The 20,471-nt window shown below is 39.1% G+C and overlaps 1 protein-coding gene and 1 pseudogene across 1 annotated transcript; one reads left to right on the forward strand and one right to left on the reverse strand.

Moving 5' to 3' along the window:
* Window positions 1-13,477: 13,477 nt before the first annotated feature.
* On the reverse strand, window positions 13,478-15,903 carry LOC101308468 (trihelix transcription factor GT-3b-like). Its single transcript, XM_004300356.1, has 2 exons — window positions 14,782-15,903; window positions 13,478-14,621 (listed from the first exon to the last, which is right to left on the reverse strand). The coding sequence occupies exons 1-2, from the start codon at window positions 15,043-15,045 to the stop codon at window positions 14,046-14,048; spliced, it is 840 nt and encodes a 279-aa protein (XP_004300404.1). The 5' UTR covers window positions 15,046-15,903; the 3' UTR covers window positions 13,478-14,045.
* A 1,870-nt stretch (window positions 15,904-17,773) lies between these two features.
* LOC101292805 lies at window positions 17,774-18,917 on the forward strand (annotated as a pseudogene).
* The last annotated feature ends 1,554 nt before the right edge of the window (window positions 18,918-20,471 follow it).

Below are 20,471 nucleotides of genomic sequence, written 5' to 3' on the forward strand. Positions count from 1 at the left end.
AATTTGCTAATGTTGTGGTGTTGTTAGGAAGTGTATATTTTTATTTATGAAGTGTATATTTAGGAAGTGTATATTTGTATTTAGGAAGTGGAAATTTGTATTTAGGAAGTGTATATATTTTTTTTTTTGACTAATTGAATGAGTTTACATTTTTTGATTTTGTGGTCTTGATTCAAATTAATATTTTAAACAGGATGAGTGGTAATATTAGATCGACGAAGGGTTTGAAGGGCCAAAGGTCCGAATCGTCTGAGGGAACCTCTAGCAACCCTCAGACGTCGTTTCAGGGCCTCATGACAGCTAGATATGCGAGCCTTCTGCAGACGGCACAGAGGCAGCCGGAGGTGCCCCCTTCATCGAGGCAGCGGGGCTTCCCTCATTCCTCGAGGCAGTTGTTTACTCAGCCCTAGACGGAGGTGTCTGCACCCCGTATGCCTGAGATACACCGGGCGCCCACTCCAGGACCTACTTCTTCAGATAGTGGGTCATCTAGGGCACAGATGCCGCCGCCTCACATATTCCTTCCGCGGATGATACCGGCCATACCTGCAGTCGATGACTCATGGACGCCGATTTATCCATCAGCGGCGTACCGATTCGTGCCTTTTGATACACCTCTTATTTCCGCGAGGGTATCATCATCGGAGAAGGAATCCGTCGCGTCCGCCGCATCGCCCTCAGGTAATGAAAGATGAATGATTTGTTTTCTTATAATTCTCTGATTTTAATAATCAATTTGGTTTATCATGTGATAGGCACCGTCGGAGCGAAGCCGGCAAAAAAGAAGAGAGGCCCCGTCACAGGGAAGACTCTCGAGAAGATCGTCGGTACCTCAGGGAGGATCGTCATCGATACTGACGGAGATGGCCACATAGTATTGAGCGGGAAGTCGAGGAAGTACTCCGGCCGCGTGGGAGCGCTCATTAGGGATAGAGTCCCTATGTTGTGGTCAGACTGGGGCGAGGTCCCGCAGGAGGTTAAGGACTTGGTCCACAACGCGATGTCGGTGAGTTTACAAAATGCCTCAATAATATTATGTATTACATTGTAGATTTCTCAAAAAACTAAACTAATAAACGGTTAAATACAGGTGTGGTTTGAGGTTCCCGAGCCCCTGAAGAGCAGCTGGGCGGACTTTGTGCATGGGGGAAGGTACGTTGGGAAGTTAATGAAAAAACAAAATTGTATGTGATATTAATAATATTTCTAATATTTTTGTTGTATCTGTAGGTACAAGGAGTGGAAGAACGAGTTATGGACTCATTGGACTACGCACGGGAACGCACGTTCTGGTACCCCTGCTGAGTTCCAATACAGAGAGTACGAGTGGCGTTGGCTGCTGACATCAGAATTCAACAACCCTCGTAAACAGGTATTTAAAAAATTAATTAGTTAATTTGTCATTAAGTACGTGCGTTTTTAAATATTTTACTAATAGTTAAGTTTTTTCTTTGAAGGCGGTTTCCCGGGCGAACGCTCAGAACCGGCAACGCAACACAATGAACCATCATGCCGGTTCTAGACCGTTCACTGTCTTCATGGATGAGGCGGCCAGGGAACATCCAGAGGTCAACCCGTACATCTATACGTACGAGAAGGCATATCCTGACTCCCAAGAGGATATTGTAAGTCATCTTACGTTTTTAAATTTTAAATTTTACTTATATATATGTGAAAATGTTAATTAATTATTTTTTCCTATCCAATTAGGCGAAGGTGAGGGAGGCTAGTGACGAGGTGATAAGTGCTATAGTGAGGGAGACATGGCCGGACACGCATGAGGAAGAGATGTCCGAAGCCATGTCCCGGATCAACACTTCGGATCCGACGGTTGGGGAGACGATCATGGGCACAGCCTTCCCACCGCGAGCAAACAACTTCTACTGCCGGGGTCTAGGAAAGAAGGGCGAGGGGGTCCTGAAGACCACTCCAGGATTTCAACGAAAGGCAGCCTCGACCAGCAGCAAGACCATGACCACCAGGACGACTCAGCTTCTACAGTCGAAACTTCAGAGACTACGGGAACAGCAAGCTGCTCATGTTGCCTATAATGCAGCGCAGGCAACCTATAATGCCATGCAAGCAGCCTATAACGCCGAGGTATTCGTCGGCTAAACCCTTAAAAGCCGACGAAATACGGTCTATTTCGTCGGCTTTAGTTATTTTTTATTTTTTTATTACATACTATAGCCGACGAATATATTAAGCGTTTCGTCGGCTAAAGCTTAGAGAATAGCCGACGAGTTATTTCGTCGGCTATAGATAAGAAAATAGCCGACGAGTTGTTTCGTCGGCTAGTCTCAGCTAAAGTTTAGAGACTAGCCGACGAAACAACTCGTCATCGGCTAAAGTCTGAGAGACTAGCCGACGACGGGCTATAGTTTCGTCGGCTAAAGTCATTGCCGACGAGCCTTTCCCGACAAAACTATAGCCGACGAAGTCTCGTCGGCTAATATCTCAGCCAACGAATTAAGCTAACAGGGGCTAAAGTGCTTGTCCCGGTAGTGGCAGGAAGAAGAACAGTTTATATTAATGTCTGGGAATTTGAGAGCTCTGATGAGAGATTTGGAGAGGAAGCAACCTGAAAAAACCTTGAAGGAGAAGCTTGAAAAACTTACAAAAGCAAATGAAGAGCTCCTGGAAAAGAATGCACAACTGTTGACTAAGGTGAAAGCTGCTGACATCCACATAGAGTAGCTACAGAAGGAAAACAAGGAGCTTTGAGAGTCTTTAAAAAAAGCGAAAGCCAAAAAGACCAAGAAGAAAAATATTCCCTTGAAGATGCAAATGGTAGTAGCAGCTCCAAATGAACACCTTGAGAAGAATGAACCAAATACAGTTGATGCACATTCTCGAGCTCGCCAGACTTCAAACCCTGAAGATGTAAGATCCTAATAACTGACCCATAGTAATTCAATAACTGACACATAGTAATTCCATTTTTTTGTTTTCATATGTGCAGTCATGTGGAGCAACACCTGCAATACCAATCCAAACAATTGTGATGGATATGGTGCAGAACAAGAAGATTCGACTGTGTGTCAAGAAATAATTCAGACAGTGGTCATGGACATAGTGAAGCAGCAGCAACAACAAGAAAAGGTGAAGGAAAATGAAAGTCTGAAGACATATAAGAAGAAGCCGCGGGTCTACATTGAACAGACTGAAGAAGAAATCAATTCTTCCATGGATGATTTTGTTGCTGTTGTTGAGAAAGAAGAAGCACGAGCAAAGAAGAAAGTTGTTCAGCCCCTTTCGATAGAGAGAAATGTGAAGGTTAACAAAAGGGATGCAACAAAAAAGCAACAAGAAGAATGGGAGTATGGCACACCTGAAGACCTTAAGCCAAAGAAGAACCAACCAGCCAGAAGGAACATATCCAAAAATCACAACATAGCTATTGACGAAGTCAAATGCACAACGCAGACATGGACGACTCTAGAAAAGGACGTGGCAATGCATTATGAGAGCTGGTTCAAAACAAATCAAGAAGCAAACAAAGAGCAAGTATATATGTTGTTTTTACTTCTTCCCTTCTTTATAAAGATTTGAGTATCTTATTTCTTATTTCTTATTTCAATTGTTTTGGATTGAACAGCTATGTATATTGGCAAGATCCTTCTTTAATAGTTCAGATCACAAAGGAGGACTTGAAGGCAATAATAGAGGAAGGAGAGCTTACAACTAATGTAAAGATAACCACTTACTGACACCTAGTAATCAAAACTGGGTGCAATTATTTTTGGCAAAAAAGTCTCTGTCCTTAAATTTCATGTGTGATTTTCTGAAAATATATAATTGAATGCAGGTTCTCAAGATTTATATTCAAATGTTAAAGGAAAAAGCAAAGAGGTCAGGCATCCGAGTGGGATTCCTTGATGTGGAAGCAGCTGTAAGTAAAACTACCACACCTTTGTAATTCCCTTCATTTATTGAGTTAATGCTAACAAAACTTTCTTTTTGCAAAAAAAAAAATACAGTTTGTTGCAATAAAACATGAGCAAGAGAAGGAAAAATACAAGGAAGCAGGGGAGAAATGTGATTTTAAAGGCTACGAACTGCAGATTGAAGACAAAATCATTGAACCGATGTGGTCAATTCAGCAATGACAAAGTGTTTATACCAATACATCATGTCCGTAACAGACACTACACATTGTTGGTCATTGACAACTGTTTAAAATGTTTATTGCATATGAACACGAAGCTGCCGCATGGAAAGGAGTACACCTCAGATGATCCTGCATACTTCCAGAATGCAATGAATGTGGTAAGTGAATAATTCATGTACAATTGGTTGAAGTTGAACATAAATGCAATGCAATGCAACACAATTGATTGATTAACCGGTTACCGGTTACTATTGATTGAGTAGATATTAATTTTTTGTAATATTACTCTCACAGGTCAAGCACATAAGGAGATTTATGCGTCTAGCTGCATCAACATACCCTGAGAGCCAAGACCCAAAAGAATTCAGAGACAAAAATACTGGCGAGGATGAACATGGTTTGATAGAAACCAAAGTAAAAATGACTGATGAGGAGAAGGAAACAAGACAATGGGTCCTCTCAAACAATGTCAATGAAGAACAGTATGAGCTGAAAGAAGACTTAACTTGCCCGCAGCAGAAAATTTTTTTGTAAGTACCATTGATCCCTTATTTTTTCTTATAGAAAGGAAACGTTAATTCTTAGGGGTCAGTAACTAGTTGTATTATGTGTATTATGTGTGGTGTGAAAGGAAACTCAAGTTTACTGGTAACATGAATGCAGGTCGGATTGTGGGCCTTACATGCTCCACAACATTGAGAGCCTAATGTATAACCTAAAGTCGACAAAAAAAGGCGGAGATAACATGAGAAAGCAGTTGCTGAGACAATTCATGAAGATTGACATAGAAGAGAGTTTTGCACCAGATGGGTTCCTTGAACCAGTAGATGCAAAATCAATGTCGAGCAATTAGAATTTTGCTCCTTATTAAACTTCTGGGTTTCTTTTCTGCTGTTGTGTACAAATTGATATCATCCATTTATGTAAAAAGTACGATCCTTTTTTCATTTCAAGAACATCTTTTAGAATGGTGATGCAAACAAATGTAAATGTTTATGATATGGTTTCTATTAGTCATGATGGTTGTTGTTTCTGAACTAAAACTTAATAATTAGTTACAGGTACACTGAACTATTAGTGAGGATTGCTAAGGCATCAATCATGCAGTTACTGACACCTAGTAACTGGTTACTGGGGGTAAGTAACTGGTTTCTGAGGGCCAGTAACTGGTATTGGGGGGGTCAGTCTCTAGTCAATCACTACAGTTACTGGGTGTCAATAACTGGTTACTGACACCCAGTAACTGGTCCATCACTCGGGTGACACCTAGTAACTGGTTACTGGGGGTCAGTAACTGGTTTCTGAGGGCCAGTAACTGGTACTGGGGGGTCAGTCTCTAGTCAATCACTTCAGTTACTGGGTGTCAATAACTAGTTACTGACACCTAGTAATTGGTCCATCACTCGGGTGACACCCAGTAACTGGTTATTGGGTATCAGTAACTGGTTTCTGACACCCAGTAACTGGTCAATCACTTCAGTTACTGGGGTTCAGTAACTTGTTAATCACTCAGGTGACAACCAAGTAACTGGTTACTGAGGGTCAGTAACTGGTTACTGACACCCAGTAACCAGTTACTTGGTTGTCACCCGAGTGATTAACAAGTTACTAACACCCAGTAACTGGCCACTGACTGGTATTAACACATGATAATTCATTTACAGTTTAAAACATAACATAAACCAGACTTGTCAAAATGAAAACAAAATACAATCAAAACTATGATTCAGTACATATTCAATCTCAAGATACCATTCAGTTAATTGTCATTACAGTATCAAATGGTATTCCCTAATTCAAATCACATGGAAAATAGAGATTACAAAGCCCAGATGTCACAGTTACTGACACCCTGTAACTCCTCAAAGTAGAGACTGCAACACAAAAGAAACTACTGCTGCCCATTTAAAGGTTCAGTACAGCTCTGCCTATTATGATGTCCCAACTTAAGATATCGACCACACCGAATAGGCTTCTTCTCACCAGAAGATTTAATCCTCTTCGCCTTAGGCCTCCCAGCCGGCCTCTTTGTAATAGGAGGTAGTATGGACTCCTCAGTGCAAGCATCAACATTACTCACTGGATGAATAGGGAAGCTATAACTCATCCTAAAATATTCGGCACTAAAGTACGAGTCAATAAAATCATAAACATTCAATCTTGCAGCTTGTATAGCAGAAAAGGCATGAGGGCATGGGAAGCAATTGATCTGCCACTTCACACAAGAGCAAGTACGAGTAGAAAGGTTCACAGAATATGAGTACTCATCATCTCTAACCTCATAAACACTTTCTTGGGAGGCAATAACCCTGAAACTACACGCCTTATGCATCCGCTCAACAAGCTCTTCTCCATTTCAGGTGTAAGCTGAGTAGTCCAAGATTTGGACTCAACTCTCCTTTCAGACATCATCTTCATTTCTTTCATCCTAGTCTAGTCTATCATTGCAAGCAGAGGCATTGAACGCTCAGTAACAATCCATTTGTTAAAAGACTCAGCAATACTATTTGCCATGATCCCAAACTGGCAGCCCTTAAAGAAAGCATGGCACCAATTCTCCAAAGGGATCTCAGCTATAAACTCATCAATTACTTCAGCACCGCCCTCATCTCTCAGAGCTTGTAAGTGATGGTAATAAGCCCTCTCGGTCGATGCATAAGCAACCTTAAAAAACTTTTGCAATACTTGAGCAAGCACAACAACATTCCTTTTGTTCCTGTACTTTTGAGTAAGATTATATCTCAAATGATGGAAACAAAAGAGATGAGGATTACCAGGAAACACTTGATTAAAAGCCTTCAACAACCCACCACCACGATCACTGATAAACGTGATTACCCTTCCCTGCGGTTCCAGCAAAGCCTTCAGGTGCTTGAAGAAAAAAAACCAGTTGTCTTCAGTCTCTGAGTCACAGATACACAAGGCTAAAGGGAACAAACCTGCACAAACAAAAATAAATAAAAAGTTACTGGGGGTCAATAACTTATAAAGCAGCGTGCCGCTGCACCGCCAACAGGAGCATTCCGCTCCAAAATGTGAATTTAACAAACAAAAATAATAAATGAAAACAATTTCAACACAAACATAAAGCTGAAAAACAATTACTGGGGGTTAATAATTTATCGGGGGTACCTTTGTCTCCATTTCTTCCAGTGGCAGAAAGAATCTGACCCTTGTAAATGCTCTTTCCAAATGTACCATCCACATATAAAACAGGGAGACTGAACTTGAAACCCTTGACTTGGCCTCCATAAGCTACAAAAACCCTTTGGAACCTATTAGTATTCTCCTCAACTTCAAGGACAAAGAAAGACCCTGGATTAGTCTCCAAAACAGCATCCTTATACCAACTTAACATCGAAAAGGAATCAGAATCAGAGCCATACATCTTTCCAAACACCTTTTCTTTGCTCTTGAAGCAACCTTATAACTAATTTCAAAACCGTAAGTAGACTTGAAATTACTCATAATATCAGCAGGCTTCAAACCAAGGTTAAGGAACACATTGGACTCAATGCATGTCCTAACTATTTTGGACCCTAACTGCCGATGAGTTTGATTCCTAAGCACACATTTACAAGTATGTATGTTATTAAACTCCTTAATATAAAAACAATTATTTATAGGAGCCACAGATCCAATTACTTCCCAGCCACATTTTTCAGTTCCATGATTTTCACAAACAGCTCTGACATAGAGTGAATCATTCCTTGGTAGCACATAACAAAAACCAGTTTGAACCGCATACTTCCTAAGTTTATCTCGAAAATCCGGAACACTTTCAAACTTCTGCCCCTTGTGTAAAAGGTAAGAACCCCAATCATCTGACAAATATGACTTTGTAGGTCCATCTTTAAATCCATCATCTAAATAATCATTCTCATGCATCAAATAAAACACTCTTAGATGAACAGCTACTGCCAACATCCTTAACAACATTCACATCTACATGATCCAATTTATATATTTTTGCACAGCAAAATAGCATTTTAAAATCAAGGTCACTGTACAAATAGATGACAGGACAACCAGGAGAGGAGTATTGCAGATGAAAAACATCACTGGAAGAAAACCTAAATCGTCGACTAATGGTGTCGATCAAGTCAGAAAACCTCATAAGATCATTCAGTTGAAGATAAAATCCGTTTCCAGTATAGATAAACTGAGCAATCAAAGAATCACCAACATTCCTACATATAAACAAACAAAATAAACCAGTTATTAACCCCCAATAACTTAGGTCACAACTACTAAACAGCTTGAAAACTGAAACATGATGCTTGAAAAACAAATAAAGCACAATAAAACAACAATTACTCGCACCTAAACACAGTTCAAACATAATTATTGACCACCCAAACTAGTTACCGACCCCCAGTAACCATATCACAATTTCCAGAAATATTCCAAAACAGATGCTGTGCAAAAGGAAAGATCAGCAAAGTTCAGCAAACACAAATAATCAACAATTATTGACAACTAGTAAAACCTAACAACAGACTACAACCTAGCAGATAGAACAAAAAGTATTCAAAACAAACAGCTTCACCAAAACAAAAACGAAAATAAATCTAAATCCAACTAAATTCAAAACAAACAGAACGAAAGAAGAAGAAAGGAGAAACAAACCGAGAAGGAAGTGACGAGCAAACTAAAGATCGATCTCGCTCGATCAACTAAGCTATTCTGATCGATCTCGCCGGATATTCGTCGGAAAACGTCGACGACAACCGCGTTGTTGCTCGCTCGCTCGATCACTCTCTCTCTCGCTCGCTCGCTCGATCGATCTCTCTCGCTCTGTAGCTTTCTCTCTCTTTGAAACAGAAATTTGAAATCTACGGGGAGGCTGTTATACTATAAGCTAGAAGGGCATTTTGGTCTTGAAAATAATAGATACTGTGGGTCAGACACGTAAGATTTGATGATTTGGGCAAAAAGAGGAAGACCTTGTATTGGAATGGACTATCTAATATTAGATTCATTCAAATGGGCTAAGGGAAGGATAAATTAGTAGCAAAGGGGCATTTTCCCTAAATTAAATTAAGGGAGAAGCTTGACCATTAGCCCTAATTTTAAGGGGCAATTACATAGAAGTCCACTTGGAGACATTTTCTCCTATATAAGTCCACCCAAGCCTAAATAGGGTCTTATATTAAGTATTAAAGTTCAAAAAAATTACAGACTGTCATCCAACCAAAAAACTTAGATTTTATCTCTTATATTTATAAAAATGCCACTAATATAAAAAGTCAACAACCATAAATGGTCTCCGACTGACCTCCGGCGAGGTCTCCGACCGACCTCCGGCGAACTTTCCGGCCGACCATTTATAAAGATTCTAGCGACCACAAAAGCTACTACCAGTGACAACAAAAGATACTACCGCTGACAAAAAAAGCTACTACCACTGACAACAAAAGCTACTACCACAATTACAAGGCAAAGAACTTTGCAAGCACACAAACACGACATAATATTAATAGTTGACATGAAAACGACATAATATTAGTATTTGACATGAAAATAGAAGATTGACATCATGTTGAATAGATACTACCATATAGATAAAAAGATACTACCCATATGTTGAAAAGATACTACTTGTATGTTGAAAAGATACTATCACACAATGAGAAAGCTACTGACTTCATGTTGAAAATATATTGACAAAGAAAGATACTATCATTGAGATAAAATAATATTATCACTGATATAGAAAGATACTATCACTGACATGTAAAGCTACTACCAAACAAGACGTAAAAAAAAAAAAACAAAACCAAAACCAGCAATCATGAGAAATAAAAGGAAGAAAAAGAATGAGGTACCAGATCATAGGCCAATTCACCACAAAATTTAGCAATATTTCCATAGAATAAAGCAGCAAAGACTCAAAGTTTAAAATGTCGCAAAAATGTGAATTTGATACCAGCATACTAAGATACCATCACAGTTACATAAAGATACTATTAGAATAAAAGAAAAATATTGTAGACGTTATAGAATGCTATTGCACTTGCATAATGAGCATATAGCACTAACAAAACAATATTGGCATAGATACTACCACAGACGCATAAGCTTACTATCTTAGTAGCATAAATAGACTACAACAGTTATGGAAAACTACTGTTCTAATATACTTAACACTAAACACAAAATTAAAACATGAGATTGAACCACAATGTTATCACCATCTAAAATACCAACACTATCACAAGTTAGTGTAAACACTATCCTTATTTAAACATTGAAACAAGAATGAAACTATTCTTAGTATTAAGTAATACAACTCTAGTAACAAGGGTTCAAACCATAATATATTTAGATACAATTTCAGAAGAAGCTTTTCTTCTGCTAATGCGAGAAATTGAAGCACAATATAGAACAAAAATTGAAGCAAAGAGGAATGCTTACTCAAAAATGGGAGGAGATAATGAGGAGTCTGGCGAAGAAATTGAAGCAGAGAAGAGATAGATAAGGAGCTCCCGACTCTGACCGTAGCTGATGATGAGTCTGGGCCGAGCGTCGTTGATGTATGAGAGAAGACAGAACCGATACGACGTCGTCGATCCAGCGGCGTCGAGATCTAGGCGTCGTCGCCATCGATCTGGCAACATCGAGATCAAGGCGTCAACTTCGATCCGAAAACGTCGTCGTCGATCTAGCGGTGTCAAGATCCGAGCGTCTTTGTTGTCGATCTGGCGACGTCGAGGTCGAGCCGGCAACGTTGAGGTCGAGACGTCGTCGTCGTCTATCCGGCGGCGTCGAGCATCATCTTCTAGTTAGTGTTGGTCTGAGACGCCGCCATGGCCGCAGATTCAATCTCGGAGAAGAAAGGGAGGAGGAAGACGAAGAGAGGAAAGTGAAAACAAGCCGTCTAAGAAGAATGAAGAGAGACTGATTTCTAGGGAAAAGGGGTATTTTAGGAACATCACAAAAACAAAGTGATAGACTTACCCTTAAAAGTGGACTTATATGGGTAAAAAGATTAGGGTGGACTTATGTAGAAAAAAATGTTGAAAATGTGACTTTAATGAAATTTTCTATAATTTTAAAGAGTTTGTTCCCACAAGCAAGAAAGATCCGATTCTCAAAAAAATAAAACAGATCCAGTAGTTCACATTGGGCAACTTAGACAACGAAATGATCATTATGCCCTCGACCATTTTGGCGGCTCACTTATGGGTCGTGTTGATGAGCCCTAATCTGCTAGGGTTTCGCATTTGGATCCTGGAGGTTTTGATCAGAGATTTGTTTCTCATGAGCGCTGGTCTGCTAAAGTATTTTAGAGATTTGAATCTACTTTCTCACTAACAAAAAGTTGCCTGGGACACTATGTCATCAGCTAACCAAGCCTTGGATGAAAGGCCTTAAGTAGTTAAGTAGAGCTCTAGTAATGAATACTTTTTTCCAAAAAAAGTCTTGAGACTTCTTCTTTCTATTATTTTTCCAGAGTGACATTTATTTCAAATCTATTTGTTGAGTTAACATATAATCTGAATTGTCCCCAACGTGGTTGTGTAGGATACCAAGTGTTCAGTTGAGGAGATTACTCAAACTATTTTCTATGCAGGGATTAGGGATCTGGGGCGAGTTTTGAATACATCACAACCTCAAACTTTCATATAGGCTAAATGTTAGCTTTTTTTTTTTTTTTTTCTTGAAATATTAGCTACTGTACGGATGATTTTCCCATACAACTACAATTTGATGAAATATATATATATATTTTTAAAAAATTAATTAATAACTCACACACCCTACATATGTCAATGAGGTTTGAACTCATGACCTCAAAGTTGTCAGTTAAACATCTTAACCAACCAAGTCACAGCTCACCGACCAATTTGATGAAATACTGATCTGAAATACTAATCTCAGCAGAAAGATAGAAGAAAAAAAAAAAAAATGTTCCCAAACTTGGATCCACCAACGTGGTCAAAGGGGTCTCTCTTCAGTATGTTAGTTAAGACGAAATTGTTGTTTGGTGACGCAATGGACAGAAAGGTAAAACAGGATCATAACCCAATGGAGCTTTGTGAAGGCAGCAAGCATACGAAGTAAAACATGAACTGATAGAGGTACTCAGTCTGCACTAAAATACAGGCCAGCAAGCCATACTATTATACCTTTTTTTCTCAAGATAATATATAAGGGTTAAAGGACATTAATATTGTTATCAGGCAGTATACAGAAACAAAACAACAGAAGATTAGCATAGAAAAAGTTGCAGCATTTTGGTATCTTTGTGGGTTCTTCATATTCAAGCAACATCCAACTTCTAAAACTTTTTATTTAGTCACAAACTCACTACCCTGTATATACTGACCTGAAATACAGCTTGATTAGGAATGTAAATGTCGACGTAAATAGCTGCAGAACAACAGTACAACCAATTGAATGTAAGCAATTCTTGTTCTCGAATTGTTTCAACACAGTGAATCAGAAAAGTGCAATTCTAAACAGTAAAAAAAAAAAAAAAAAAAAAAATTAAAACATCTACGTTTAAATTTCAATCTCAAATTTCATGTGCTAACAAATAATACTTTCTCCAATTCACAAATGAAGAAAGAAAAAAAAAATGGGTAAAATACTGTAGTCTTTGTGGTTTGCAATCAACATTTGTTCAGTCCTTATGGTTTTATTTTAATCTGAATGGTCCTTAAAAGTCACGATTTTTCATCCAAATGGTCCTTCCATCAATTTTCTCAGTTAAATTGCTGACGTGGCTGTTAAAAATTACAATGTCTTTAACGGCCACGTTAGTATTCTAACAGAAAAAATTGACGGAAAAACCATTTGGATGAAAAATCGTGACTTTAAGGACCATTCAGATTAAAATAAAACCACAAGGACTGAACATATGTCGACTTCAAACCACAAGGACTAAACAAATTTCAATTCAAAAAAATAACTTGAATGATATTGAAGAAGCAAGGGCAGAAAGTGTCCCTGGACAGAGCTGCAAATTGAAAAAATGATGCAAATTGGTGACTGTTAGAACCCATGAGAGTGTCATCTAATCTTCTATGGATGTGAAAATAGCTGATAAAGGATTATAAAACTTGTAGACCAAATAAAAGTAAATCAACCATTTCCCTAAAGAAGTGAGAAGTTAGTCTGATTGAGTTTTATTAAAGAGGGAGGTTGGCATCAGACTAAGCTCCAATAACCTCTAAAGAAGTCACAAAATCTTACTGCACCGAAGAACAACAATTTTTTTTATATACGAGAAGAAGAATAACCAATTGAATGCTTCAAGTTATTATGTTCCTAACGGTGGTTGCAGACTTGCACTTGCAGGCCATGAAGCAAATTAAGGTTGTTGTCACATACAAAAGTCAGAATCTTTAATGCATACTTAAAATTCAATCTCCAATCCCCATTTGCATCAAGAGCAATGCAACACTATAATACAAATATTAATCAGAAAAGGAAAAAATGTATCTGGTATTCAATGGAAGAATGTTAGCATCCATGGAAGAATGTATCTGGTATTCAATGTATGTGAGGAGGACTCTCAAACTTGTACACCAAAACAAAGTAAATCAACCACTTACTCACGAAAGTCAGGAGTTAGTTTGTGTTCCTAACTTGTAGTTGCAAGCAGTGAAGCAAATTAAGGTTGTTGTCACATAAGAGAGCCATGCAACATTATAACCCAAATAAAATTGAGAAAGGAAACAGAAATTATACAGTTTTCTGGAAGAACAACATATAGACTATATGCTCTTCATAGAAAACATATACACTATATGACGAGGCAAATAAAAAGTGCCCCTACACTATCTGCCTAGAGCTGTAAATCAAGTATGCAATTTGGCAAACCTTAGCATCCATGGAAGACTGTGATCTGATATTCAATGGATGTGAGAAGAACTCTCAAACTTGTACACCAAAACAAAATAAATATTCCACTTACTCGACAAAGTCAGAAGTTTGTTTCATCGATAAGCTTGTTCAAGATGCTGGTTACAAGGGCATCCCTCCTCTCAGCTCTGCTCTCATCTCTCATCCTCCTCTGTTCTTCCCTCTCCCTCCAAGCTTTCTCAACCATTAACCGCTCTCGCTCCACTTTCACCATTCTCTGCCGCCATTCCTGCTCAAACAACTGTCGTTCCCGTGCTCGTCTCTCCATCATTTCTCTCCACTCAATCTCCATCCTCTGCTGCTGCTTCAAAAACTCCTTGAGCATTTCTGGCACACTACCACTCCCACTGCCAAAACTTGCAGTAGCATTCATTACTCTCGGCGTTACCACTCTTTCAGTCTTCCTCTTCTTAACATTTCCATTGCCATCATCCTCATCCTCATCAGGGTCTTCTGATAACTCGTCCGACGATCTGCCTGACCTCCCTTTCTTAACCCTCTTCTTGGCCCGGGAAACACCCGCCTCGGATTCAAGCAGCAGTCTCTGCATATTCCTTTCTCTCTCAGTAAACACCTCCTGCAATTCTTCAAAGAACGGACACTTCCTGCCCGTCTCCGGATCAGACGTCTCCTTCCCCTAAACAAATATCACTACCGTAATTAAAATCATATCCCATCCTCAATCCTAAAATCAATTACGTCAGCTATAATCCTTAACCGTTGAAATTCTCATACCTACCTAACAACCTAGTAACTTAACTTAGTGAATGAAACGAACAACAACATTGAGGGTTTACCTTGTATCGAATGAGGAGGTTCTTCCACTTGCATTTGCACTGTTCCGAAGTTCGGTTGAAGCCCCTGGCCGACATCCTAGAGCTGACGGCTTCCCACAGAGCCTTGCTGCGCTTGGCCACAGAGGAGTCCCTCTCCAGCTCCCCACGGATCGCGATCAGCTCCCTCGTCTCCTCCGGGCCCCACTGCCCTGTAGGACTTGTCACCATCATCCTCATCGTCCCGAACCCCATGCTCTCATCCTCGTCTCCTCCGCCGCCGTACATCTCTTCCTCTGCCAACGACGCCGTCTTTGCTCCGAATCAGCTGCTTCTGGTTTTCAGTTTGATTTATGGGGTGAACTGCTTCAATCCGCTCTGATTTTCGATTGCCTCAATTTCAGAGGAGTAGTTGTGTAAAGAGAAATGCGAGAGATCTCTCTTTTCTGGTTGATAGTGTAACCGCGTGAACACAAGATAGACGCATTGTATTTTTTTTTTTTCTAAAGTATTTTTGTACTTCATTAGACATTTGAAAATGATTGGTGCTACATACACTAAAAAATTTTATAAAAATTTAATACCAAATTAGGTAGCATCCTACATGGTTTGTATCACGTCATTACTTTCAAGTGAATAATTTTCATATCATATATTTTTCTTCCAATTAATCTAAAAAGATTGATAAAATAAACGATAATGATAACTTCCTTGTTAGAATAAAAGACTTGATGAGATTAACCTAGATAGAATAATCAAAGTGCTGATCATCAAGGTTTTATCAGATCTAAGAGTATTGTAAATTTGCTTCCTCATTCCGAAACAGAAAAAGAAAAGAGCAAACATTTGGATTTCTTTGTCCACTATATATATGTAGGTGGGAGTGTAGAGCAAGAAAGACAAAATTGAATCAAATTGCAAGGAAAGTGTCAGGTGGTTCTGGGAAAGAATGGAAGTCGTCAGTCGGGATGAACTCAGAAACGTACATACATACCTCGCAATACCTCTGTGGCAACCCCTTAATTCATAGTCAATCTTCTAATTCTTTTTTACAACGATTAAGAAAATAGATGAAGGAAGAAGGAACACCTAGAAATTTTCTGGAAAAATTTGAATAAACGTACTTGCTTTGATGTTTTTCATGATAACCAAACCCTCAATTTCATCAAGATATACCATCAGTTTCCATTACATAATACCAAAATAGTTCTTATTTTATTTTCAATGTTGATTTTTAACTTGGATTAAGAAGAATAGAATATGAAGGCATGCTGGAAAATATTTGGGATTAAGATGATGATGTGGCACATGCCACATCATTTGGTATAAGATTTTTGTAAAATTTTTGGGGTTTTTAGCATTTTTCAACATTTTTTTATACTTTCATTTTTTTCTAAACATGAATTTTCAAAGAGCACTGCTACAGACACCAAAAAATTATACCAAAACTCAATACAAAATGACGTGGCCTCTGATTTGGCGTTTTATGTGTCATGAGATCTAATTTAATAATTTCCAGCAATTTCATTGATTTTATTTAGAACCAATTAATCAGCAAAATAAATAAAAAAGAAAACATAAATGGTTCACCAAACAACCAAATCTGCCGTCGCTGTAGTTCCTTCAGACAAGAACAACAAACCAAATGATCTGCATAATCAACATTGATACTAGCTATAGCGTGAAAAACTTGCATCAAATCCAGGAGGTTGCATGTAGAATAATACAACTATTTCTTTCTCCCTCAATATAAGAACTCTTGTTAAATTCATATGAAATCCAGTAAAGATGGATCTGGCTATCAATTGAAAAACATCATAACTCCATCACGTACTGTATATGTCTATTCCCAGATTGCAAAACCTCATTGATTATCCCACCACACCACTACTATATGTTGGTGTCATTCAATATAACAAATTGATATATCGTATGATTTTTGGCCAATTCAATGATTTAATATACTTCTCCTTCAGGTAATTCCTCATGACATATGTTTTGATTTGGTCAAGGTAGATAGAAAATGGAACTGGAACGAGACTTATAGAATAGATCATAATTCGATTACCAATGAACTAATTAACCAAGCCATACACGATTTTGTATTTTGTTGTTCTAGTTTTGGCTGATGGCCTTTTCGTAAAGTCTCCACAATTGAAAGGGTTGGATTAAGGGTTCTTTCTTCCTTTGGTTGTTGTTTATCATATACAATTTTTTTTACTAATCATATAATAATAATTTTTTATTACTGATATTTTTATTTTAAACAAAAGAAATATAATAAGAATATACATGCTTAAATAGTTTGATGATATGGCATATGCCACATCATTTGCTATTGATATTTGGTAAAATTATTTGAGATCTCTAGCATTTTCCATTTTCAAAACCTCAATCCAAAATAAACTAAAAAAGGTGCTTGTATCACTATCATAAACACATGTAAAAATCTATGTTTCGTATAAGAAACCACCATGTAAAAAGAATGTGTAAATTGAAAAATCCATGTTAATATGTATCATTTCAGTAGGAAACTTATCCAAAAATTGTAATTAAACCGTTTCTAACCAACTAATTAAGTTCAACTTCACAAATGAATTAAGACTCATTTCTTGGTTCAATTTATATAGACAAAGATAAAACCAAACATGTCATGATTTTAAACCACTCAATTTCAAGATTAGCAAGCCAATTTCTTCATATTCAACAAAACAAATAAAGATGTTGTAAAGAACGTACTCAAAATGTGACTGTATCGCTGCCCCTTGATGTCATCGGTGCTCGAAGCCTTCAGATCTGAGAAGCAAAGTGACAAGGGCGACGTGGCCTGGAGGGAAGGATAACTCGGTGGCGGAGCAGTGGCGTCGGTGACGAGGACTCTAGAACCTTCAAGCCGTAGAACCTTCTCTCTCTCCCGAATCCCCTTCTCTCTCTCTATACTTATCAAACTTTATTGTTATACTCTTTTTTCTATTTGTTCTAATTTTGGAGAGAGCAAGACAAACCTAAAACCGTGATGTTTGATCAAAGGTCTGGCCTTGACGTGTGACACGTATATGTCTCTATAGTTTTTAATTTCGACAAGAGATTTCTATATCGCACAACACAATGCTGGACTTTGTTTGTAACAAGGTTGAACAGAATTTATTTGAATTGGAATGCAACCACAAGCAAGCCATATGGTTGCTTTAATTTATGACCTGATTATGGCCAAAAGTCCCATTTTCGATATGCAAGTCGATTCATTGAACCACAAATAACCTTCAAACTAGGTAAAATCCATTGAAAGATGTCATATATTACTCATGGTTATTTCACTTGCGTGAGGTCGACCACTACAAAATAGGGAAAATGCCCAAATGCACAAAAACAAGGATTTTAATGCCCACTTCAATGTAAATCTTTTCTGTTAGCCTATTTCAATGATTCTTATGCAAAAGACATTATTACCCTCTATAGAATTAAACCCACACAAATCTCATCTCTCTCTCTCTCTCTCTTCTTCTCCTCCCGATCTACTCTCTACTCTCTCTCTCTCTCTCTCTCTCTCTCTCTCTCTCTCTCTCTCTCTCTCTCTCTCTCTCTCTCTCTCTCTCTCTCTCTCTCTCTCTCTCTCTCTCTCTCTACTCTCTCTCTCTCTCTCTCTCTACTCTACTCTCCTCTCTCTCTCTCTCTCTCTCTCTCTCTCTCTCTCTCTCTCTCTCTCTCACACACACACACACAGATCCTTCGTCGGCGACCTCATCCTCGCCCCCACCATCTCCGGCGACCTCTTCCATGGAGGGACGTCTGTCCGCCGCATCCTGATGAGGGCGCAGCTCTCCTCCGACCTTCGCACCAAGTACAGTGTCCGGTCCATGCCGGTGCGCAAGGACGACGAGGTCTAGGTGGTCCGTGGGACCTACAAGGGCTGCGAGGGCAAGGTCGTCTAGGTGTACCGCCGCAAGCGGGTGATCCACATCGAGCGCATCACCAGGGAGAAGGTGAACGGGTCAACGGTCAACGTCGGGATCAACCCTTCGAAGGTGGTGATCACCAAGCTCAGATTAGACAAGGACCGGAAGTCACTGCTGGACCGCACGGCCAAGGGACGCGCCGCCGCAGATAAGGACAAGGGCACCAAGTTCACCGCCGAGGATATCATGTAGAACGTCGACTGATTATGGTTCGTCGTCGTTTTAATACTATTAGTAGTTGTTCGAATTCGTCATTTTAGTGTCGGTTTTTGTATTGGATCTTTAAGCTGAGACTTCAATTTTGTGTTGTTCTTAACTATTCAGTGATGGCATTTACCAGCCTCAACTCCGCCGCCGTGTCATTGCCCTCTGTAATGCCCTCACACCATGACCAAATTCAGGTGATTAACTCAATTACTGGGGGTCAGTAACCGATTATTAGGGGGTCAGCAACCGATTACTGGGGGTCAGTAACCGAGTTATTAAGGTCAGTAACCAAGTTATAGGGGTCAGTAACCCGATTATTGGGGGTCAGTAACTGATTATTAGGGTTCAGTAACCAAGTTATAGGGGTCAGTAACCTGATTATTGGGGGTCAATAACTGATCATTAGGGTTCAGTAACCAAGTTATTGGGGTCAGTACCCGATTATTGGGGGTCAGTACCCGATTATTGGGGGTCAGTAACCGAGTCACCGGTGGCCGGAGTCCCGCGACCGGAGAAAAATTGAGTTATTGGGGGTCAGTAACCGAGTTACCGGTGACCGGAATCCGACGATCGGAGAAAAATTTAGTTACTAGGAGTCAGTAACCGGGTTACCGGCGACCGGAGTTCGACGACCGGAAAAATCCGGCAACCAAAGTCCTACGACCGGTGACCGGAGTCCAGCGACCATGACCGGTGACCGGAGTCCATTGAGGTTCCGGCCAATTATTCTCTCTCTTTCACTTTCTCTCTCTATGTATGTTTAAGGGGTGAGGGTAAAATAATCTTAAAATAATATGGTTTGTTAAGACTTTAGTAAAGATTTATGCATTTGGGCATAAAGATTTGTACATTTGGGCATAAAAAAGGTTACCTTATATTGAAATGGGTTAATGAAAAAGATTATCATTAGAATAGAAAATGAGGAGTTTAAATTAGTACTAAATGAGTATTTTTTCTCCAAAATAATTAGTGGCGAGCCTCATAATGCTAGATGGCCTTAGCCCCGTCGCAAACAGAAATGACACAACGTACGTACATCATGATTGTATTGGTCTCTAAGCTTGTGGCTGAAAATGCATGACTGCAAAGTTGTACGTCGAGCTTTCCTTCTCCTAGGTTTATTTCACGCAACCAAAGATACAAAACTAAAACCAAAGAAAAGTTGCCACGCTTTCCTCTCCTCTCTCAAGTCGCCGTTGTTAGGATATTAAGTACTAATTGTATCCAATTAGTAGTAAGTAAGAGTGTTTAGCTGTTAGTTAATTAGCTAGCTTAAGCTCATACTGAGCTGTAAATAAGGGACACGTGGTTGGTCTCTGTGATGTCTTAAGACATCATATATTTGCTGTAGCTTCTCTCTTTTTTCAATTAATCAGAATCACAGTTTCCTTATCTTCTGTATCGCTTTCTTCTTCTCTAAGCTTTTATGGTACCAGAGTTCCAGGCTACGACCTAGGAGGACGTTTTCCGGCCCTTTTTTTCCGGCGAGACTTCACATCGAAGCTCCGGTTTTCCATCTCAGATAAGAATCTGAATTTTTCTCTGCAAAAA

This window comes from Fragaria vesca, linkage group LG5 (genome assembly GCF_000184155.1).
Source record: "Fragaria vesca subsp. vesca linkage group LG5, FraVesHawaii_1.0, whole genome shotgun sequence".
NCBI lineage: Eukaryota > Viridiplantae > Streptophyta > Magnoliopsida > Rosales > Rosaceae > Fragaria > Fragaria vesca.

Excerpts from the sequence above, each read along its gene's own strand:
- LOC101308468 (XM_004300356.1), bottom strand. The coding sequence starts at position 15,045 with ATGTACGGCGGCGGAGGAGACGAGGATGAGAGCATGGGGTTCGGGACG. Across the intron at positions 14,622-14,781 it reads ACCTCCTCATTCGATACAAG|GGGAAGGAGACGTCTGATCC; the intron begins GTAAACCCTCAA and ends ATATTTGTTTAG.